At 41.4% G+C, this 24,935-nt stretch overlaps 1 protein-coding gene across 1 annotated transcript; it reads right to left on the minus strand.

The window, feature by feature from the left end:
• Nucleotides 1-3,432: 3,432 nt before the first annotated feature.
• Nucleotides 3,433-14,581, minus strand: rbpms2a (RNA binding protein, mRNA processing factor 2a; the record flags this gene model as incomplete). The annotated part of the gene is made up of 7 exons (XM_080544990.1): nt 3,433-3,498; nt 6,401-6,540; nt 7,000-7,150; nt 8,045-8,107; nt 8,932-8,970; nt 9,242-9,319; nt 14,522-14,581. 7 exons carry the CDS (start codon nt 14,579-14,581, stop codon nt 3,433-3,435), a joined length of 597 nt encoding a protein of 198 aa, XP_080401116.1.
• Between the last annotated feature and the right edge of the window lie 10,354 nt (nt 14,582-24,935).

Below are 24,935 nucleotides of genomic sequence, written 5' to 3' on the forward strand. Positions count from 1 at the left end.
CGTAAACAATGGGGATGTCGGATGTGTAACTATTAGGAGTCCATTTAACATATGTGAGACAAAGGTGAATACAGCTTTGCTGAAGTGTTGTGTAGCTTTAATCTGAAGACATGAGCTGTGTGTATAGTTTTGATGGCGTAGCCTAATTTGGTTTTAAGAAGAGATTGCTACGAAATTAAAGCAATATTGGATTTGGACAAGTGTAAGTCTGCGGTCGTTGCAACTGTTAAGAGCATGGAACTTTGTTTCCTACATTACATACATTGATAAACAACAGATGACATGCGTATATGACATAATGCAGATATTTAAGCTCCACCGTCAACTGCAGTGGTCTTCAACCGCGGGTCCGCAGAGGTACTGCAGGGGGTCCGCCAATTTTTCTCATAATAATTGACAGTTTTTCCCAAAATAATTTGTGAGAATTAAAAAATATAACAAATGATATTGAGTAAAGTACAAGCATTAATAAGCAATAATAAGCTACTTTAGCCCCCCAAAAAACCCACACCTGTCTAGCAAGCTAGGTGTTGGCTAAAACTGACAGCCACTGAGGAAGATCAGCTGATCTAACCACAGACAGTAGACACAATAATGTGGATGAGTCTCTCCCCAGTTCTGGATCCATTGCCAGAAATACTTCCCCGAACTGACAGCAAAGGCCATGGTGAGCCTCTTGCCTTTTGTAACAACTAATCTTTGTGAAAGAGGATTCTCCTCCCTCACCTACCTGAAGAGCAACATACAGTTCCAGACTACAGCCTGAGGATGACATGATGCTCTCCCTGACAACCTCCATCTCCCCCAGAATAGACAAGCTGTGTACCACCCACCAGGTCCAGTCATCTCACTGAGGTAGGCAGGCCTACTGGCTTCCTGAAGCTAAATGTTTCATTGTTGAAAAATAATAATAGAAAATATAAGCCTCATCAACAACAACAACAACAACAACAACAACAACAATAATAATAATAACCAATAATAATTATGCATAAACATTTTATCAATCATAAACACAGAGGCTAATAACCCAGTAAATAAATAGGTTTATAAGGTGAAATAAAAGGTGAATGAAGTCAATATAAAAGTTATTATAGGCCTTAAAATGTGATACATTTTTAAAGATGTGGGGGTCCTGTTCTGTTTGTCTCTTGTCCAAGGGGTCCTTGGGCTGAAAAAGGTTGAAGCCCCCTGGTCAACTGTATATATACTTAAATGACTAATTCTCTGTTTGTGTCATGCATGTGGAATGTAGAGTGGGAGTAGTGAACCCTATCCTTGAGATGGCAGCAGAGTGATGTTAATGCTAACATGTATGATGGAGTTGAGCATCTCCTTAACCACAAATCCATCTCTTCAATCGCAACAGTGGAATTCAGTGGAATTTCAAAATCAGTCAATTCAGGAAGTGAATTGAAATTACGATTCAGTTATTGAAAATAGGACATTAGTTTACTCAACATTTTCTAAATAAACGGAGCTTTTCACACAAAATAAATCTGGAAATGGAACCTGCCTGATTTAATTTCAGCTCCTAGTACGGTAAGTACATAAAGCCCTAAAAGGACATGCAGATGAATGTTTTAAAGCAGAGAGCTGGATTAGACCAGAATCTAAATGCAGAGGTTCCTTAGTGGCACTAAGATCCAAAAGAGTTATCTGGCCACAGTTCCATCACTGTCAATAGTCTATTGTCAATAATAATCAATTATGATCGTAACAATTGTAATGCAAGTGTACGCGTTTTGATAAGTTTCACTAGACTTGGCATAAGCCTGAATTTTCCTTTGACGATGTTGATTAATACCGTTCAGGGGGGTATTCCATCAATGTCGCTAAAGGACAATCCAGGCTTATTTCGATAAATTCTGCGATATTTATTTTTAAAAATCCAGCCTTATTTTGATAAGTGTCATGAGACTTATCTAAATATGCCTGGATTTTCCTTTAGTGATGGAATACCCCCCGGTCTCTCTCAATGCGACTAACCTGGGTAAATAAAGTTTGAATAAACCAATAAAAATCACTGTCTCTTGGCACACCAAATCATTCCCACAAATTCAGTCAGTCAATCTGTTTTTATTATCCAGTTTCACACTGAAAGATCAGCATTTCTTTTTACAGCAATCTCATGTTAGCAGTACATGTACACTAGCAGTTCTGCCACAGTCAGAATTTCAGTATTTAACACCAATCCAACAAAAATATATTCAAACATTTGATACAGGATATAAGACAACTGAACATCCATCAAAATAACACCCATGAAGCCATCAGGGAAGACCAAACATCACCTTACAGATTCACTGTATGCATAAATATTCATTCTTACACAAATGTACAAAAATACTTGTACTTTCTTTTTTGTTCAATTATGCTCTACACAGACGTGGATATTTTGGCAAAATCTGATCGTTAGAGGGATGCATTCAAAAGGTCCATGGCAGCTGGGTGACATGACATGGTCATCCATCTTGGACGGGTTCAAAGACGAAAAGAAAACCCAGTGCATATATTAAACAATCTAAACACAAAAATCTAAACAAACAAAAGTAACAAGATGTCTGCATCTACCTCGCAGGTAACATCATACACAACTCAGGCCAAATAATCTTCACAGAAGCGAGACTAACATAACATAATCGATCAGCCATGTCCTCTCGCTATGGCAACACAAGCACTATGACACAAGGACACCAACTGTTTGCATTCTAATTCATGCCAATATAATTCAACATGCATATTGATTGTCTCAAGACCGCCCCCCTGCCTCCCTCCTCCCTCTCCCAAAGCAAATAGGCTGTAGAGCAGCTAGATATGTCTTCAGCACAATTGCTGAAGAAAACAAAAAGCACAGAGTTAATTCCTCGTCTGGAGTAAAGTTGACTGGCACAGGTTTTTGAAGTGCAGAGACTGTACCGTCAAATGACCAAGGTTAGGCTGAGAGGCCACAGGATGTTGCCGTGCTCTCACAATGCTCGCCTTTTTCCACAAGCAAAGAAACATCTATAATGCACCTTTATGTCCATTAAATAAACCTGATTTAAATTAGATGTATTCTGAACTCAACTCTTACTCCACATGGAGGGGAAAAAACAAAATAACTTCAGTTATTGAATATCTGGAGGAGAGAAAGAGAAGAAACCAATTTAACAATCATTCAGAAGAAGAAAATAAAAAAATACTGAAATGTCTGTCAGCTAGGTGTCATTGGCAGGATGGCGTGTAGGGGTGGGCATCGACGATCGATAATTGATCGATAAGGATCTTGGTCGATCACAAAATAAAACATTTGGTCGATCACAAAAAAAAAAAAAAAAAAAAAAAACTTTTGTGATCGACCAAATGTTTTATTTTGTGATCGACCAAGATCCTTGTCGATCAATTATCGATCGTCGATGCCCACCCCTAGTGGCGTGCATACTTACTTGACTAACAAAACTGACGGGATTTCCATCCGGGTTGTGAGGTGTCAGATGGAGACGGGTACCAACGCATCTATGGAAGACAGCAAACTGTTAAACTACGAAACCAAGACAAAAGACATATTGTAGGCTGGCTGAAATCACATTTCTCCTTAGTGTTTAGTAGTACAAGTAGCTGCCTACCGTGCTTCGCTAAAATTAAATGACATACTTTATACAGTAAAGGTCTATGGCCACTCCAACTAAGGCCAATTTTGAGTGGTTGATACTCCAGGCTTATCTGCGCAATAGCCTGGGGACAAGGTTATTCAACGTCAGACACCCAGAGGTTGATCAAGCCACGGCTTGTGACAAAACATTAGGGATGTAACGATGCATCGCGAGACAGTTGAATATCGATACAAATATGAGACGACTCAGATCGGTGAGATGAAATGCGATACTCTTGACCCTTAAAAACCGACAGCACATGTTCTCATTAAGGTAATTCCTAAACGATATGTGCTGACGAAGAAATTCCAACGGTTCCTGAAAGCAGAGAAGCTACACGTTCTACCTTTTATTATAGTATTATTTTTACGGTATCTAAGCACGAAGCTCAAGGAGAGCTGCGGCGATTTGAAGAGAGAAGCGGCATACGAGCGAGCATATTTTTGTGGTGTTTTACGAGTGTTTTTATACTTTTGTGAGTTTGTGTACATATGTGAACGAAGATCATTTAGGATTACCAAACCACCCAAAAGGCAAAAAACACAGAGCCAGTGGGAGCAAGTTTTTGTATTCCTAATGTGGTTCCAATGGAAATTGAAACCACCAACCAAGCGTAGAAAGTGCCATGCCGTACAAACAGCAACAGCAAATGAAACTTAAACTGGGCCTATAAGAATTGGCCTACACAACTTAGTGTCCAGTTGTGTGACTAACATGTACCTCATGTCTAGTTGCAGTTCTCATGGGCACAGTACAGAGAGCAGGTCTGCTCTGTGTAAAATGTCTGCATCTTTCGCCACGTAGCTATTAGTAGTCTTCCTGTCCTGCCCTCATTGGACGAAGCATCAGAAGCTTTGTGTTCCGGCCAAGGGCAAAAGAGGAACATCGGACAATGCCTTTGGCACTTCCATACCCTGTGGTTGTGATGCATTCCTCCCCCCTGAACGCACCTCGTCAAATGCCCCAAATTCCTAGAGGCCTGCTGGGCTTGGGAAATACTTAACAATTAACTTCCTATGCAAAGTGGGGTTGCCGGTTAATGCGAGCGGGCAAGCGAGATCAGCGGCCAGCCACTATTGTTGTGTCAACCAACAACAATAAACTAGAGAAAGAAGTTTCAGAACAAACTTTGTTGGCAAAGTCGTATTTTTGTGGTAGAAAAAGTGCGGGCAATAGATGATAGATATGGTGGGTAGTTAAAAGTGAGAGTATTATGGTAGCAGATAAAACTTAAGGTGGTTGGTTGGGAAGATGGATGAAATAAGATGATGGACAAATCTATATATGGATGAGAAGGTTGGAGAAATGATCATGTTGTTTAGATCAACACTAGTTAGATATGTATGAGCAAAAACAATAGTTGGACTTGCTGAAGCAAGCCCACTCATTATTAAGTATGAGCAACAACAGTAGTAAACAGAACAAGCCCACTAATAACTCACGAGTAGAACAGCAGAGAGGCAGTTTACTGAGCAGAATGAGGAGGGGTGGTTTTGGTACATTAAAAACACTAGACAGCGTGTCCTTGACATTGAAATGGAGCCAGTGTGTAAGTTGAAATCACTACGTAAGGGAAACTCATCTCGTACGTTATAATTCCATAACGTGTTGCCATGACAGCATCTAACCTGGACAAACGCAGTGTTTTGTTGCTGGGCTGAAACAAAAGCCTACAAACCCTGTGGTTCTCTGCAGGCTTGGTGACCTCCGTCAACAGTACGGCAATACTGTGGCCTGAATGAGGGGGTGATGAGACTAATCCCCATGACCACAAACTCTGGTCAAGATGGGGGGGAGTAGAGGGAGCACACCAATACCAGGGCCCAGTATCTCAAAGGTTTTTATCTGGGTCATTTGCATTGAGTTGTTGGCAGGAAAACCGTCAGCAAAGCCAGAACCAGCCCTCCGATCAGCTTGCTCTGAGTACCAGTCCATAGATGTACTACTACTAAAACCCATTAACCACTACAACTGAGGAGACCATATAGGCTATTGTCTGATAAAATATTGCTTGTGCAAAATAAGAAAATAGCAGCAGAAATACAAGAAACTCCCAATATTTGAGCATGATCAAACTCAGCCCATTTCTTCAAAGCAAAAAGCTCAAGGTTTCTGTTGAACTATAACACAGACATCTCTGGCCTGCTTCAGGTCATGACAACCTCAGACAGACTTGGCTAAAGTTTAACTGGACTTCACGGGCAACAGATTCATTCAACAACCAATGCATAATCCAACCCGAGAGGCAATTAAAAACAGATTTTCTCTGTTGCGATCTCTTAGCAACCATCCTCCACGCAGGAATGCTGTTGTGAGGAATGTTTAACAGGAGTCAAGCAAACATACTCCCTATTTTGTTTACCGCTGTACGTGGGCAGGCAGGTCAGATCTGTCAGTAGGCCAGCATGAAAAGGGATGCATTGTGTCAGTGGCTTACAGAGTTGTGTGCGCACACACACACACACGCCAGGAGAGGCTGGTGGAGGTCAGAAATCAGAGGACTGGCTAGTTGTAATGCACTCTGTGTGTGGCTTGTTGCCGTTCTTAGTGTCAGGTTGTGGATCTGTGCGGGTGGGTAAGCGCACTGCCGGTTTCTGGTGTGGCTTGGGAGGAGAAACCATCACATGCTTGGAGTTGAAATGATTACAAAACTAAAGCAATTAAAGCAGTTGTCTGTTTGTGATGTATTCCACGCCTTCGGTTTGTTCGTTTATTCGCAGGCGTGCGAGACGGGCGGGTGGTGAACACACCTGTTGGTCCCTCACCTGGGCGTGAAGGGCTGCAGCGGCCGCAGCGGGGTAGGTGAAGGCGTGCTGGAGCCCGGGGTTCAGCTCCGTGGTGTACAGTGGGTAAGGCGCCCAGGCCTCGGGGGACGCAGGGATAAGTGCCGCCCCCGTCAAGTCATCTGACCGCCCCCACCCCCCAAAAAAAGAGACAGCACAAACATAACGTTATGTCTCTGTATATAGGTTTTTCTATATTGTGTTTTGTAATGTATATTAGTAAGTAAGTAAAATGTATTTCTATAGCACCTATCCCAGACCAGGGGTCACAAAGTGCTTTACATGTATAAGAACATAATACAAGAGCAAAAGTTATAGCAGGTTAAAATAGGAAAGTGAAAATAAGGACAAATAACAAACAGGTGTACAACAATATCAACAGGACACAGAAAGACAGGCTTTTGGGGTTAGCCAAAAGCCTGTCTATACAGGACAGTCCTTAGCTTTTATTATGTATTATGTGCGACGTCTTTCATACAGCCCTGAAACCAATTGCCAGAGTTTCAGAGGGGTTAGAGGTTATTGCTGCTACTACAGGCACAAGGCCAGTGCATGGTGAGTGTCCGAGGCAGCACACTTACATGGGTCCCGTGCAATGAAGTGTGCTCCTAGAGCTGGGTGGATGTTTGTGGGGTTGGGTGTGCCCATCAGCTTACTCTTTGCCATCTTGGTGTTAGCTTTAGCAAACTCTAATCTCAGAGTCTGGGGGCTCTCTGGGTCAAAGCGGATTCCCTGGAGAGAGATGGACACACACACACACCATACTTCCTAACTCCACTTTAACATTCCTCACATCTCCCCTAGGCATTGTATGGTTGCATATTTATAACATTTGAAAGCATCAACCTACTTCTGAGATTAGTCACTGGTTCATTATGACTCGTATTCTTGAGCAACCATTGTGACTTTTAAAATGAGATAATGTTAATGTTCAAAATGAGTTCAACCATTTCCCCCCCCCAGTTAGCACACTTTGAAGATACTGGCTAGATTAACAATCCAGGAAATTCTTTTAATAATTAATTAAACATTGAATTTATAATAAGTACCACAGAAAATGTATGCATAATGTTATATTCATTCATACTCTAACTCAGCATTTTAACCAAATACAAATAAGCCAATTGACCCTAAATTAGCATGTTTTGAAATGTTGCCCAAATTACCCCAAATTCTCAGAAAACACTTAATTTACTTTTTTGTTCATGACTTGATTTAAATTGAGGTGATTCGGGCATTACATCTTAAACATGCCAATGTGTGGTCAATTGACTTCCATTATATTTTTTGGTTAAAAATACTATTAGTATTAAGAGTTAGTGACAGTGCCCAGATTACATGAACAAGTGTGGAGTAAATTTCATCCTCATCCGTAGACAGCTTTCAAGGTAAGGAACCAAATGTGATTGCTATTTGGGTGAACCATCCCTTTAAAGTGTCAACTTTAATGCAGCTCAACAAAGAAAAATCAATTCACCCCCCCCGGCCATCCCAAAGGTTGAGGGCTACTTAATTCAGAGAGCCTCACATCTGCGTATTGACGGGTTAGTGACGGGTTAGTGACGGGTTAGTGACGGGTTAGTGACGGGTTAGTGACGGGTTAGTGACGGGTTAGTGGCTGCTTACGTTTAAGGAATTCTTCGCTGCTTCAGCACCAGACCGGTTGTCAAAGGTAACAAACCCAACAGGCTGGAAGAGAGGAGAACATCACGTATGATACAATACAACAACACTGGACCCTTGTGTTGCCTTAAAGGTGCATTCTGTCAGATTTCTATATGCAATCAGCCCTTAATGTCTGTTGGCAGCTGGCAATTCTTAGTCATTCCATTCATAGCAGGTGGATTTTTCAGTATTTAAAACAGCACCGCAGATTCCACTTTAACAGCGGGTCAGTAGGTGGAGTAATATCACATGTGACTACGGAAATATTGTTGCTGCGCTGATTTGGTCAGGACTGAACAGAAACATGAAAAGGTGCATATGAGGCAGATCAAAGTCAATTCAAAAGACAAACATGGTACTGAGTTAAAGACGTAGGAATATAATCTATATGCTCGGAAGGTCGTTGGTGGACCAACGTGTCAAACTTGGCCTTCGTTTACCCAATGGGAAGTTGGGGTGGGAGGACAGGACGACGACTCCTGGCGCATAGCCGTTGGTTTTAACTCGCATCAATAATTTCTCACAGAACTTCCCCCAAGTGCTTGCACATCGCACATGTCTGATTTTAGAGCCATGCCTCGCACGACTGCTAAAATGATAGTGACATACTTTACTCAGTAGGTACACTCCCACAAAGGCCAGGTTTGAGTCGTTGTTATTCCAGGCTTATATACGCTGTGCTCAATAGCCTGGAGACGAGGTTAGTAAGCGTAAGGCTACAGAATAAGAGGTACGGTGAGTAAGACCATTCCCAAGACAAGCCAATCAGTAAAACTCACTTGATTCAAGCAAATTATGAATCATAGCAACATAAGCATGAAGAACCCAGGACATTAACATGGTCTCACCTGCTTTGATGTCAACTTGATGAGTGACCCTTCATAACCCTGTACATACACAGTAAAAACAGACACAGTACACATCATGGGTATATACATTAAAAAGACAACAGCAAGATGTATACACAATACAGATTGAACATCTGAACCATGGTGCATCACTCCCATATATAGCCAAGTAACAGTTCTTGATCAGAAAAAACATGTTATGAATCCAAACTGACAATATGTACACCAGATTTAAAATTCAGTTGTGTAAGGCTGTGATCTAGGACTCCGGCCTACAGAAATAGTTGAGTCTGCTGTGATTGTGGCCTACCTTGAAGGGTCTGAAGAGCAGATAGAGTTCCCGGGGCTTGATGTCAACTGGCAGACCGCTGACAAAGAGTGTGCGTACCTTAAATAAACAGAAACGCACTTCAATTCATCTTGATGTCTGCGCTCATGTCGATCGAGCCAGATTGACAAGGTATATAAAAAAACTCAACATGCACTAAATGTTACATTTGGACAGATTTTGTTCTGGCAAGCAGACTACAGTAGCCTAGGGATGTACACTAGTGAAAACAAAGTGAGACATAGGCTTGATAAGGGGATGGAGTAAATGGATGCGGCTCAAATTAAGGCCCTTTTTAATACCCTGAAATCTCTGGCTTTTTTGCTTAATTACGTCATCATAGAGGAGAGATTTCAGATTGAGCCTGGTCTGGCCTTTAAGCAGAGGTGAAGCAGTGAAGTGTAAATTAAAAAAACAATAAAATTAATGTAGAAGCAATGTGACTGATTCTAAAACTAGCAACAGTGACGCAATAATCTTATAGTTAAAAGAAATTGACAGCAAAGAAAGCGCAGGCGTCATTTTGATCTGGCTTTGGCATAATACCAGTGAAATTACACACACACACACACACACACACACACACACACACACACACACACACACACACCCACACACACCCACACCCACACCCCCACACACACACACACACACACACACACACCTTTTAGGGTATTGAGTGCAAGTGTTATTCTTAGCTTAGTGGGTGATTAAGTTTAGGACAAACTTGGAAATATAAGAACAAGAATCCTTTCTTTTTACCAATGTACAGTTAGTCAACCTGCTATAGCATGTTTGTACCAGTAAGGACAAAAACATCCTAGCAGCAGGCTTTCTAGATAATCAAATACAAACCATTTCTAATGCTCAATTTAACAGCCGTTTAGGAGGTTTTACACTTCCTGAGCAAAACATAACTGCTAAAACGTGCTGATTGAGTCTAAAGTGAATTTAACAGGGAGTCCTTTTGAGTCCAAACACCAAACACTACTCCTGAAAACAATCATGGATACAGTAGGAGTGAATCTCATCATGTAGACCTGTGCCGTCATATAGATGAATGGAATATACTGTAGGCTATACCAACATAACACCAAAAGACTAAGAGAAAGAGGCTACATCATGACAGGGGTTATTCACACAACATGTCCTTCATTTGGAAAGTCTCCTACAAACTGTACGGTCCACCAACCCTGACCCTCCCTCTGCAAGTCTACAGAGTGGGTGGAAGTCTATTGGATATCTGCCTCCTCTGGCCACCAGGGTGAAATTCAGTTACAATTGCAAACTTCTCAAAACAACTGCCTTTCAAGGGAGCTTATTCCCTGATCGCTACCGATTAAACAATAATTTAGAACCATTAGAAAGCTTGAATGTTGCATCCAGCACCTTTAACAACACTCAACCCAACCCTGACTACCATGACTCCTTTCTTTCAAAGAAACCCTCATGCCATGAACTGTCTTACTTACTCAAATAATGTATTAAAGTACTACTACACACGTTTCATTATGCAGAGTAATTTTAAACGGGTCAGGATTGTAGATTTAGCAAACTGAAATGGAACTAAATCTACAGGATAATAAAATGTCTCATATCATCCACAACACTGAACAATCAAGTTACTGTATGCATTACTGCATCAAGTATTGTGACTAATGTATTGTGCATTGTGCAAACATCTCTGGAGGTCCAAAAGGTCAATTCAAAGAATAAACTACACTGTTATCTTTTTTTAAGGAAGCACTTAATCACATTATAACACCAAGTCAATAAAACTTCTGGGATATTGATCTGTCCAGTTAGGAAGCGTAAACGTAAACCTGCTTTGGTGCAAATGAAAGCGACAACAGGTGGACAGGAGAGGCAACAGCAAGACAGACAACCCCCCAAAAGGAAATGGTTTGGTCTGTGGCCACAGAATTTCTCTCTCCTCATCCCTCCTGACTGACTTTTCTCTAGTTTTGGATTTTGCTAGGGCCCTTGTGACTACTGGTAGCATGAGGCGGTACCTGCAGCCCATTCAGGTTGCACAGGTAGTCCAGCTCCTCCAGGATGGCACATCCATCTGGCCATCGCTAGGAGGTTTGCTGTGTCTCCCAGCACAGTCTCAAGAGCATAGAGGAGATGCCGGGAGACAGGCCATTACACAAGGAGAGCTGGACAACAACCCAGCAGCAGGAACGGTATCTGCTTTGTGTGAGGAGGAACAGGAGGAGCACTGCTGGAGTCCTACAAAGTGACCTCTAGCGGGTTACTTATGTGCATGTTCCTGACCAAACTGTCAGAATCAGACTCCATGAGGGTGGCACGAGGGCCCCGTGTCTTCTACTGGGACGTGTGCTCACAGCCCAGCATCGTGCAGCTCTATACCCCCAGCTCTATACCCCCAGCTCTAGAACACCAGAATTGGCAGGTTCACCATTGGTGCCCCATTCTTTTCACAGATGAGAGCAGGTTCACACTGGGCCCATGTGACAGACGTGAAAGAGTCTGGCGACTTCTGCAACATCATCCAGCATGACCGGTTGGGCGTGTCAGTGTTGGTCTGGGGAGGCATATCCTTGAAGTGGTCCCATCATTTCTTTGAGCAGCGTATTTTATACTGTAGTTATTAAGAATACACTGAGCTGTTCTGGACAGGATCTATAGAGGTGCATGATTGGGCATTACCCATGCAAATCTAATGTTTACCCAGACTAAATCTAAAGCTCGTGTGGAGCACTGCAGGCTGTCACAAAGGCTGTGGCCCTACGCCCGTTGATACTGAAAAGTCTATGTGGCCCTACGCCCGTTGATACTGAAGTCTATGCAAGTCTATGCACTCACTGCAATGTAAGTCGCTTTGGATAGAATGTGTCAGCTAAATGGCATACATTATACAACTGCAACAGTTAAAGTATGAAAGTGAAAAGGAACTTCAGGAGTCCAGTTATTGACAACTGAAATTCTAATAAATTACAAGCGACATGAGGTTTTCATATAAGCTGAATTTGAATAACTTGTAGCCTGTACATCCTGCTTGCTGTCCCAAAAAACATGCTAGACGTTTGTTTGGACATTTTAGCCAATACCATCCGAGTACTAGAATATCCGACTCATTTCACTTGAGTCAGCCCAGCTGGATGCAAAGACTGATCTGTGGTTCTTGTGGTAAGGCCTAAACAGAATGCAGTCAACTCTTGCTACATCACATGCATTGGCTGTGAGCAAGCAGATAGTTTAGTCACAGAACAGTTTCCTTTCATAAACAGTGACTGTGTTCAACAAGCTGTAGCACAAGTACACCCTGAGAGCTAGCTTTAGGACAACTGCGCAGTGAGTGCACCCAGACAAAACAGACGTCAGGTTGTTGGAAACAGAGTACAGTAGTCCCGCAATTAAAGCGCTGACCGAGTCTCGAACTTGTGACCTCTGACTTGCTGACTTAAAGCACATTGTAAACCAGCTACCGAACAGTTACACACTCAACACGTGAACTTGAGTGAGTTTTACCATCTCAACTCGGTTACACAGAGGACAAGTCACAGAACCTAACACATTATGACAGATGACTACTGGACTTTGTTTCACCATTAAAATCTACTGCATAATGAACTAAAGTCTCTGGATTCAACTTTGAAGTATGAGCATGCAACCCTCTTAAAAATCCTGATTATTTTATCTCATATGAAAAGCTTAAAGCAGAAAGTAAAATATTTTATGACCTAGCAAAATGGGGCTCGGGGTGCGTTGGACTGGAAAAAAGACAAAAAGTGACATCAAGCTGACAGCAGTAGCACTCATTTCTGTTGAATACAAGTTTGAGTCTATCCTTTTATGTATCTGAAGGAAGGAACAGGGGACCTCAGCACAATATAGCCTGAAAATAGTGATGTATAATATGATTAATTAAACAATTCAGTTTGATAGATTCATCAAGGCAGGCCATCATATATGTGGTTAACAATGCTTGTTGATTAAAATAATATTGTTGATTAAAATCCTATTGTTGATTAAAATCCTTATTGTTGACCTTGGAGTACACTACAAACTCACCAGGCCACTGCCATGCAGTCCTCACCCTCCTCCACCCCAGTTCCTCTCAAGGTTTCTTCCTTCCATGGGTGTTTTCCCACTATATGCCTTGCCACTATATCGTGAGCTTAGAATGATAAGGTTCTATCTCCGTTTAGAATGATAAGGTTCTATCTCCGTTTAGAATGATAAGGTTCTATCTCCGTTTAGAATGATACGGTTCCATCTCCGTTTAGAATGATAAGGTTCTATCTCCGTTTAGAATGATAAGGTTCTATCTCCGTTTAGGGCAGTTCAGAGATATTGAGCGTCAACGTTTTTACACTCCAGGCATTATGTTTTGTGAGATGGAACATTTGTATTTTATGAATTACTAACTAAAAAATGTCAACATTTCAAAAATAACACCACACGTGCATTAATAAACACCTAATGGATCAGATTATGTAAAAAAAAAAAAAACTCAATTTTGACAAAAATGGAGATAGAACCTTATAATTCTAACGTCACGATAATATGTGATGGGGTGAACAAACGTGCATGACTACACACAGGACATCCCAAATCCTGTTTTCCCTAACAGGTCAAAAGGTAACTGCGATGAGACCCTACTTTATAAACAATCATTCATTTAACATTGACAGACAACCACAACAACGTACGGAAGGGGAGGCTTTACTTTGGTAAGACGGACCAGTTTTAAGCCATATAGCACTGGGTAGAAGTTCTGGGAGTGTCCCGTCCACAAGTGTATCAAGGCATTCACGTTCACTCGCAACTTCAGTGTCAATTGTTAGCAAATCTCTGAGAAAAACCCAAAATTACCCATAGCCATGTTTAATAGCGTTCCTTCCAGAAGTTACACATTTGCAGCCAAATGTTTCATTTTGTAGGATACGTGGCAAAATTGGAATTCATTAGGCTAAAACATTCTCTGAACTGACTTTGATGTCCACAGATAAGCCTTCAGGTTGACACGGCTGATAACGTGATTACAGTAGAGCGCTAAAACAATTGCTTGACAAAAGATAATGTGACTACCAACTAGAAAACGGACTTGTGTCTTCAGTAAACTTCATGAAAACTTTCTCAAATATTCTCAATAGGAAAAACGCCATTTTACTCATGGTTTTCTGAAACGTACATGGAATTAATGCAAAGTTAAGTATGAACTCGCATCAGAAAAGGCGCTTAAATCAATCAACGCTTCAAACTTTTTTGTACGCAACACGATGTCCCCCTTACCTCCTCTTCTAATGACACATTGTTGTTGTTCGGCTCAGAAGTATCAGATTTGAGACTCATTGTGTAACCTTTTGCGCTTCTTTTGTTCAAGAAAAAGGTAGGAAGTTCCCTGAAGTGCGTTTTTAAGTTGCAGAAGAAATCTTGGGTGCCGTTTCGTGAGACTTCAGAAAAAAGGGGTGCTCAGGACAGGTGGTGCAGTAAGCAGTGTGCTTTGAAGCCAAAAGTATCCGAGGAGGTAGCGCAAAATAAAAGCCGAAAAAAACTACAGGTGAAATAGTGGATAAGTGCACTGTGCAGGTGAGAGAAGGGGAAAAGAAGGCTTCTTTTCCTTTGCTCACATTTGTCTTAGTCAAAATTCAAATGAGAAGAAAAAGAGTTCGACCGAGGAACATTTTAAAGGGAAGGGTCCACGTCGCTGTCCCTCGTCCTCCCGGCTGCTTTCCAATTGTCTCATCAGCAGTGAGAGTTGGACTCATTCATCCTGATGGATCTCAGCTGGTGGTCCCAGGCCCAGCCCACCCCGGGGGCGAATTTGCGGAACCTAGGATGGTAGGGGAAGGTAGGGCAATACCGCTACCTGATTGGTTGGCGAAGCAGGGAAGGTAGGGCGAAGCACTCATGAAGAGTAGACTCGCCAGCCAATGAGGGGGCTCTTCACGAGTGCTTCGCCAACCAATCAGGTAGCGGTATTGCCCTAACTTCCCCTACCATCCTAGGTTCCGCAAATTCGCCCCCGGGACCGCATCACCGTCTCCATGGGAAACCCACTGGCCAATCCAAACTGTTATCCAAACTTCACTCACATGTTTAATTGATATTTAGAACGTTTTCAACACTTCGTGACGTTAGAATTATAAGGTTCTATCTCAATTTTTGTCAGAATTGAGTTTTTTTTTTACATAATCTGATCCATTAGGTGTTTATTAATGCCTGTGTGGTGTTATTTTTTTAAATGTTGACATTTTTGAGTTAGTAATTCATAAAATACAAAGGTTCCATCTCACAGAACATAATGGAATGTAAAAACTTTGACGCTCAATATCTCTGAACTGCCCTAAACGGAGATAGATCCTTCTCATTCTAAACGGAGATAGAACCTTGTCATTCTAAACGGAGATAGAACCTTCTCATTCTAAGCTCACGACTTGCTAAATAAATAACAAACTTGAATGCGCTTCATAAATCCCCTGTGTGCATTAACATTTTCGAAATGTACCATGTCAAATGGAGGGCTAAAACAGCGCATCTGGGGGGTATTCCATCAACCTTGCTGAAGAACAATCCAGACCTATTTTGATCAATCTCGCGACATTTCCAAAGAAAATCCAGCCTTCTTTTGACCCACTCTCGCGAGACGTAGCAAAATAAACCTGGATTTTCCATTAGCGATGTTGATGGAATACTCCCCTGGACGCTGACATAAGGCTTTATTATTATCAGTCATTATTCAAGATGAAACTCTGAAACTGAGATCTTGAACTCAGAACGTGAGTTTCCTACTTGTAATTACGATTTGGAGGGCTTTTCAAATCGTTTTTCCCCCACTCAGAGCCTGCATTTCACCATATTAGAATATAAACTCAGTGAGAAGCTGAGACCAAGGTGGTGGAGTGAAGATAACATGTTATTATGTTCATTATAATAATTGGATTAACATCCAGTGTGTAGATTTGAGCTTCAGTAGCGATCAAGGAATGAGATCAGTGAAAAGTGTTTTGGTCCAGACGAATTCTGCTTTTTAAAATCTGGTGAGGAGGTCGAGCACTGGCCTTTGTACGTCCCCTTAAGTTTAGTTTGTTTACAAGTATGCACACCAGGGGCGGCGCTAGGGGGTGGCTACTTGGGCTCAAGCCCCGGATGTTTTCTGAAAAGCCCAGAATGTTTTACTTAAAAAATAAAAAATAAAAATAAAACTCTCGTGAGTAACGTGCAGTACCGGAGTCTCTTCCGAAGTCTCTCTCTCGAAGGAATTGTAAGGATGGATATCCCAAAGTTGTTTTCAACAAAACAAGCACCAAGAACTGTTGCAGCAGCAGTATCAGCAGCTGACAACAATGACATCACCAGCAGTGATGACATAGATGATGTTTCAGGTTTGTGAATCTTATTAGAAAGGTGACTGACTCACTGACACTACTTTTCCGGTTTGCTAATGCTAGCTGGCTATCATAACATAACGTTATGTTATAATGAAAATGAAACATAGCAAGGTACTGTTACGGTACATGGTAAGAAATCAAACAAAGGATAATACTTATACAAATAAAGTGAATAACAGGCTGATAGTCTTTGATATCTGCACTCTGGTTGACTGAGTAACAAGTGAAAAAGAATGATGTAACGTTAATGTTACAGCTAGTAAACATGGAGTAACCATATTAAGTATGCCCTTATGGTAGTCTGTATGTATACAGAATATGACTCAAATCTATCCTAAGATGTAACGCTAACTAACTAAGTTTGTTTAATGTCCCAGGGGGGATTTGATTTCACAGTACTATACACAGGCCAACAATACATGTAATATATCGTCATATAACACAGGACAAGACTCTAAATACAATATAAGTGGTGAGCACAGAGTCTGCCCTGATATACATACTGTAACATAACTAGCCTCAGCCCATCAATTATGTAATTCTATACAAATATAAATGATGGTGACTGACAGGGGGAGCTACGTGTGCTGACCTCCCTCTGTGCCCAGAACCACCACAATTAGTTTGCTTCATTAAAGGGTGTGAGCGCGCACATTATATTCTCCCTCTGGGCTAAGCCCCGGATCTCCTACGATCCTAAATCCGCCCCTGATGCACACACATTTGCCGGTATTTACGCTATGTGTGGCTAAAGGCTGCAAAGCACAAAACGACATGCTTCATCTATGAGGTTTGAATGAAATGTTTACAGGACGTACTGAAAAACCAATAGTTTTGCAAGAAAATAAGGACCTCCCAAGTTGTCCATTTCTATGACCAAGCTTATCAGTTAATGGTTACAATTGCTCTATCACTGAGACTGCCAATGGCCCCGGGCCTGAGCTAGATTACTCTTCCTGCTACGACTGGTGGATTGATGATTCACTTGCTTAGTCAAATGTATTGATTATAAGTCGCTTTGGAATAAGGCGTCTGCTAAATGCCAAAAATGTAAGGTAATGCTCCACCTCGGTTTTTTTAGCATGTGAATAACCCTGTCGTGGCCTGCGCCCTGCATGTTGGTGAATTAGCCTTAAATGAAGAGGCGTGAGGCTCATCTCTTAACATGATGAATTCCAGACCTCCTGAGGCCTTGAGACGTAGCAAAAGCAACACACTCCAGCAATCAGGTATGCCAAATGGAGGATAAGGAGACTTATGTCCTCCCACCACTTATCTGCTGGTTTCTCCTTGTAGAACCCTAGACCTGCCTCAGTTCCTTCCGTTGCTGAAGATATAAGATATAAGGCAGTCCCACTCATATTTTTCATTCTATTGGACGGATACAGTGAAGACAGACAGGAAAGTAAGGGAGAGAGGGCATGTCAGCAGGGCATGGGCTGGATTCAAACCCATGCCGACATGGGCATATGACATATGTGCACTGTAGACTGCGGTGCTAGACCACTGGACCACCCCAGGATAATGACAATTTTACATTTACATTTGAGGCATTTAGACGCCTTTATCCAAAGTGACTGAAAACAAGTATACATTTGTCTAAGTCAGTGAATCATCGATACATCAGTCATCATAAGAGAAACAAATCTATGCTAGGACCACGGGCCTTTGAAAGTCACAATGCTAGAAGAAGAATTACTTTCAGTTACTTCAGTACAGAAACTGTATAGGGGGGTAGGGGGGTGAAGAGGTCTTTAGGAGGGACAGATAGCCTGAAGAGATCGGTCTTCAGTCTGGTGGAAGATAGGTAGTGAAGATATCCCTACAAATCTCTGTGCCATAGTATTTCTCTATGTAATATCTGCTGGGCCGGTCATTGGAAACCACCCTAGTTTCTCAGTAATGGCGCTTCTCCATTGACCAGACTGGGACGGTACAGGATGGCACACATTTGTATCTTACCCCTACCATATTTTCTGAAACGCTTCTCTATTATACACAACAGACCACAACAGATTTCGGAAATGTGAATCACGCTTCTATCTATTTCTATTCTATTCTTCCATTGGACTGACGCCGGGGCGCTCATACAATCTCCTCGCAGATATGAGTGCTCCGGTGTCTTGCTCGGTAGTCTAATGGAAGTACCCAGGTAATAGTTTTGCTATTATTGTCCTCTACTGCTGAGCACCAAAACCCTAAGTGCACTGGACTGCGGAACCGTCTATACTGTAATAGGCAATTGTTTTTTAGTTTTTGTTTGGTATTTTTGAACTTTTTGTTGACATGCGTAAGTGACATTTTGTTTGTAAAAGTTTCAATGTTTTGATTATGCATTCATGGGGAAAAAAACATACATGTAACAAGGGTAGGCGCAATATGCCATGGCTTCAGCCTACACCTTTTTGGTCCTGGTGTTATGCATTGTGACTGTGTAAAATGTTTATATCTGTATTGTAAATTGTATAGGCGACCAAAATAAACATTCTCAATCAATCTCAATCTCTAATAGGCAATTGTTGTTAGCTACAGTAGTGTCCTTTCATTTCCTGAAGCATGTTGGGCCATTGCCATAATAAAAGTATTTAAACTTTATTATATGCCTTACGTGTGATTCTTAAATCAAGCAATTGGTCTTGAGTTTCTGTCACTGAATCTTGAAACAAGTTTTTTGTATTGAAAGATAATGGTACAAATTGGTACTCTATCGAATGTAGCTTGTTTTACCAATCAATTACTCAGATTTAAGATTTCCTGACTAACTGAGGCATAAAAGACATATTCATGATCAGAGAATATAAGAATATATAAGAATATACAATTAATCCTAAAATAGAAACTAGTAAATAACATTTAAAACAAGATAATTAATCTCATACTTCCAGATCTAAGATTTTAAATCTTGGCAAGAATTTGCAGTGTAGGCACAGCACATCGCCATAATAGCGTTTTTTTTGTTATGCTTGTTGTAAAGAAAAGGTCTATAATGGAAATGACATTAAACTAAGATAATAAGATGGCTAACATAATTTTTCAAATCTTTATTATTAAGTAAATACAGAAAAAGTAAATGACATTTGTGGTTATCTTCCGCATTGCCTAGAGCGAAATCTGTTGTGGTATTTAAAAATGGCGTTAGCGGTGAACTTGAATATCAACCTGGGATGACGTTATTGTGACGATTTCCATTGACCAATCAACGGTCTGCAGCATCACATCGTAGCACGGATAGTAACTTTCGCTCCGAGTCGGGAAGGGTAGCTAACATCAGTAGGGGTACTACGGCCCGGTACGGCCCAGTTGGCAGTGGAGAAAGCAAAACAAACCGGGCGCACAGGTTCCGGTACGGTAGGATGGTTGTGGAGAAGCGCCATTAGGCGGCTCGGATCTCAAGTGGATTTGGCCCTTGAAGAAGAATGCCACAGAAACAGGTAGTCAAATAGAGTATCTTGGAGAGGGAGTACTAGTGGGCGTTTAAACAGGGAAATTCCTTCTATTAGTGTGTGAAACCTTGTTGGAGGCTGTGAGTGGGGAGTACAACAGTGTGTTCCTCTCCTTGAGCTAGCTTGTGTCTCCAGGAGTAGGCAGCTTCCTGACTTTGTGTGGGAACACAATTAGGGAAAGGCTGGACTCTAGAGGGGAAGGCACTGGAAATATTTGGTTTGTAACCATTGACCCAATGTTGTTTCTTACAGCCTGGCTAAAAATAGACACCAGGCCCTTTCTTTTTTTTCTCTCTTCCTAACTCTATCAAACTGGCCAGATACAGCAATCTTGAGCAACAGCTGCAGTGTTTTCCCTTGCTGTGAAAATATTAGTGGTCGTAGGAGGGAAGTTAAGATATAATGAAATACAATATTAGGCTTATGGAATGTGTTTAAATTCCTGACTTATTCTTGCTGAGAATTAATTACCTATTTTCCATGCTTGGTTAAAATAAATGGTTTATGTTAGGAATGGCCAATGGATGTTAGATACAGAAAGAAAAGGTTCCAATTCATTACATAGCTCTTACTCTTCATTGTCTTCCAACAGATCTGTCACTTATATAGCACCTTACTCCAAAGCACTTTACAATGGCCTCTCATTCACACACTCATACCAATGGTGGCAAGCTACCATGCAAGGCGCCGGCCCGCTCATTGGGAGCAATTTGGGGTTCGGTGACTTACCCAAGGACATCTTGACACGTGGCCAAACAGGGATCGAACCGCGGACCTTGTGATCATTGGACGCCGGCTCTACCTCCTGAGCCACAGCCCCCGCCAAGTCACGACTATTCAACAAAACAATAAATCCACAAGTATTTTCAAGTTTCTTTCCAGCAAACATCTTTCTCAATTACATGATTGTACAATATGTATTGCATTTGGCAAGGACGAAAACCAACATAAGTTCTCATTATACTTTGTGTTTACAAAAAAAAGGTCATATAAGTACCTCTAAAAGTAGACAATAACTATAAAAGGCAAAGGTTTTAATTAAGTAATTAATCGCAGGTACGCAGGTACTGAACGCAGTGGGTAGCGGATTGATTTTCTTATGAGATGGCACTTGATTTTCGATTTATATGACAGGTTGTTCAGACGAGGGGGCTTCACGCTATTGTCGCCTGGCCTGACATAAGACAATGCTTACCAAGGCCCGAGGTAGCTATGGGCAGGGGTTGGGCTCAGCCCACCCAATCAAAAGTTATGAATTTTACCCCCCTCGGCTTGTCGGCCTTGCTAGCGATAGCACCCACCACCGTCGGCCGTTTGGCCTTGCTACCGCTAGCACCCCCACCCAAATTCTGACTATGTTTTTACACCCTCCTCATATACTTTAATTGTATTAAGCTCCTACATCCTGTGCGGTGTCACCTGTCTATTCCAAACTTGCTATGATCAAGGTTGATATTAGCAGATTTAAAACATATGTGGTAGGCAGCACTCTTGTTGAGTCTATATGCACATAGCTATCAGAAAAAGTTGTTCAAACAGTCCTCTTATGAGTTTTCATAGTACAGCGAGTTGCCTAGACCTGACATGCCATTACATACAATGGGGTTTCAGCAGCCAACCCCATATCTTCAAGACTACTTAGTCTGCTATTAGTAAATAGTTGCACTATTCACGTGCCACTATTCATATCATACTGTATGTGAAAACATTACATTACTCGATTGGCCACAGTAGTAGTATATTATTTGCATAACTTATTTGAGGCATTAAATAAGCCTCATTAGACGTGTTAAATAAGCCTCATTTGACGTACGATTTGAGACGGTTTTGAGACCTCTTAGCAATACTATGTGATGATTCCATACCATTATCTCACGAAAAGTGTAATACTCCAAGCAGGATAATGTTCCAGAGTATTGTCAATGATTAACAACTACGCAGCTTTTAAATGCAAGGGCAGGCTTCTTGGTTAATGTTCAGGCTTTAGTGGTGACATAAGAAACGTCTATTTTCTCTGAAGTGGTGCACTGGAATCAACAACTGAGTGACCTTTGACCCGACGCAAAAGGTTTGTTTGTAAAGCCTGATTTCTGGAGGGTTTTCCCAAAGTCCCCCTGCTCCTCCCTCCCTGTACACAGGCTTCAACTCTGCCTGTCTGACAAAAGACCAAGCGGAAGGATACAAGACTGGACCCTTTTTTAAACAATATTCAACAGCGGGATAATGCCGAGCGGGGAGATGGATTTCTAGGAGAACGATCGACACCCGGCAGTGAAATGGCACGATAAGAGAGACGTCTACATCCTCATGTCAGCCTGATGGGAGAGAGAGAGGAAGCTGAAACAAGACTGCATTCTGGACTACAACCTCAAAATGGGGGCGGTGGATAAGGCTGACATGGTCAACAGCTTTGTGGAATGCACATTGAAAACCACCCTTCAGTCTTGAACCCCTAGTAAATTTGGTCGAGTAGATGGAGCCATCATCCAAAGAAATCAAGCTTGCCACCCACCTCCTAAATATCTTGGGAAATAACCGTTGCACCTGTGCAGGAGGATCACAAAAAGGAACAGATTTTTCGATGCTTTGGGGCTTTGTAAAGCCATAGAGACATGCCGTCTCCACTCCCTTAAATATCTTAAATATCTGGAATGAAGATGTCTCCTGCCACTCCATCACACACTCCAGAGTCTATAAATACTAGCCCTTATCTAGCCCTGTCACATCACCCAACACCCTGGTCCTCACCTACAGTAGGTCAGGGTTTAAAATGGTCATACTGCTGTCGCAATGGTGGTCTACCACAGAGACATGTGACATGTGTGCTGCTGAACGCCACCACAAGAGCTATGAAGGATGTCCATCTTTCTAAATTACTCTGAACTCTTGTTGCGGTGGTATTTGGATCATTGTTGGATCAATTAAAATAGCAAGTTATGAAAAGCAAGTTATGTAAGCAAACTTACATTTACACAGACCAGGTTATTTGGGAAACCATTTTGGTTGCAAGTGAATACAATTCACCTGCCCTGCCAGGAACTGCCCAGGAATACTATTTTGGAGGCCTATGGAGGCTGAGAGATAGCCAAGTTCAGTGGCTGCGATGGGAAAAAAACAACACTCTGTTCACTTTACACAACTTTTTCCATTCCTTGACAGCTCTACCACCTTCCTTTTAAAAGTAATATCTGTTCCATTCATTGACAGCTATACCACCAGACCACAGTTGCTTCCAGCTTACTGAGTCTTTTAACGTCTTATCAACTTCTATTTTAACCAGACATACTTGAGAGCCACAATGAAATATTTAATGGATTTTTATAGCAATTCCATGTCTGTGAAAAAGACTATTCACTAAGCCTGTCTAAAAAAAAAAAAATATATATATATATATATATATATATATATAGATAAGTTAACTGAGTTAGCAAAGAAAAATAACATTCTAAATTGACTGGACACATACATTCTTGTATGTTGTGAGAAAAATAGTTTTCAATTGTTTAACTCAAATGTGCCGTAATAATAATAATAATAATAATAATAATAATAATACTGCCCGACCATTCAGCACTGAGCATGTCATACACGTGCACACACATACACACATACACGCACGCACACTCACACACTCACACGCTCACACAGGCCCACCCTCCAGACAGTGAAGACAGAGCTAGTCAAACAGAGCGGGAGCACCACGGGCACTGCAGCAGAGCAGCAACTGGAGCTGGAGTGGAACCATCTGGGGGTAGATGCTGCTCCCGTAGCTTATGATAACAGTGGAGCATCCCCTCCTTTTAAGGTGATGTTTTTGGAGGTTTTTGCACAGGCCCAACGGCTGCCAAACGGTCATTCTCAGTGACTCCTCAAGGTCTGTCGCTGGGATGATGTTCACCAGCCCACCCCATGTGTGTATTCTCAAGAACAGGCCCTCTGAGTCACGTTAGTACTGCACTTCAATGAACATAGAAAGATCCCCACAATCATGTACTGTAATGCCGATGATAATAATAATAATAATAATAATAATAATAACTTTTATTTGTATAGCACTTTCATTATATAATCATCATTTAATTATTTAGTCATTTAAAGGCAATATTAAAAAGATGGGTTTTTAGTCTTGACTGAGGAAAATATTTGCTGAGGTTGCATCCCTAATGTAAACTGGCAGTGCATTCCACAATTTGGGTGCATAAAATGAGAATGCAGCCTCACCAAATCTCTTCTTTTGTACATGTGGTACACAGAGAAAGCCAGCGTCAGAAGACCTGAGAGCTCTATTGGGCTGATATGCTAGCACAAGGTCTGATATCTGATCGGTTTCAGATATTCTGGTGCTGTGCCAGTGGGACCTTTATAAACAATCAGAAGGATCTTGAAATCTATTCTGAATTTAACAGGAAGCCAGTATAGAGTCTCTAAAATAGGAGTTATATGAGCTCTTCTGCTTGTTTTGGTTAAAACTCTCGCTGCTGCATTTTGGACTAATTGCAGCTGGCCAATAGCTGATAAATTTCTAGTGATAGATTTGATGTGAGGTTCAAAGCTTAAGTCAGAATCTATAATCACACCTAGATTCTTAGCTTCATGTTTGCAGTTTGAAAGAAAGGTTCCCATGGTATTCAACAATTTGTCTTTTTGTGCTTTGGTCCAATGACAAGAATCTCAGCTCTGATTTAGTTCTAGAACATTTTTGGACATCCAATGTTTTATATCTCGGAGGTCAATTCTAAGGAGAGCATGTGAATTATCAGGCAATACTGAGCTAGTATCATCAGCATAACTATGAAAATGTACACCATGTTTTCTGATGATTCCACCTAATGGAATCATGTACAGGGAGAAGAGCAAGGAAGAACAGACCCC

Source organism: Nansenia antarctica, assembly GCF_963989245.1.
Source record: "Nansenia antarctica genome assembly, chromosome: 14".
Classification (NCBI taxonomy): Eukaryota; Metazoa; Chordata; class Actinopteri; order Argentiniformes; family Microstomatidae; genus Nansenia; species Nansenia antarctica.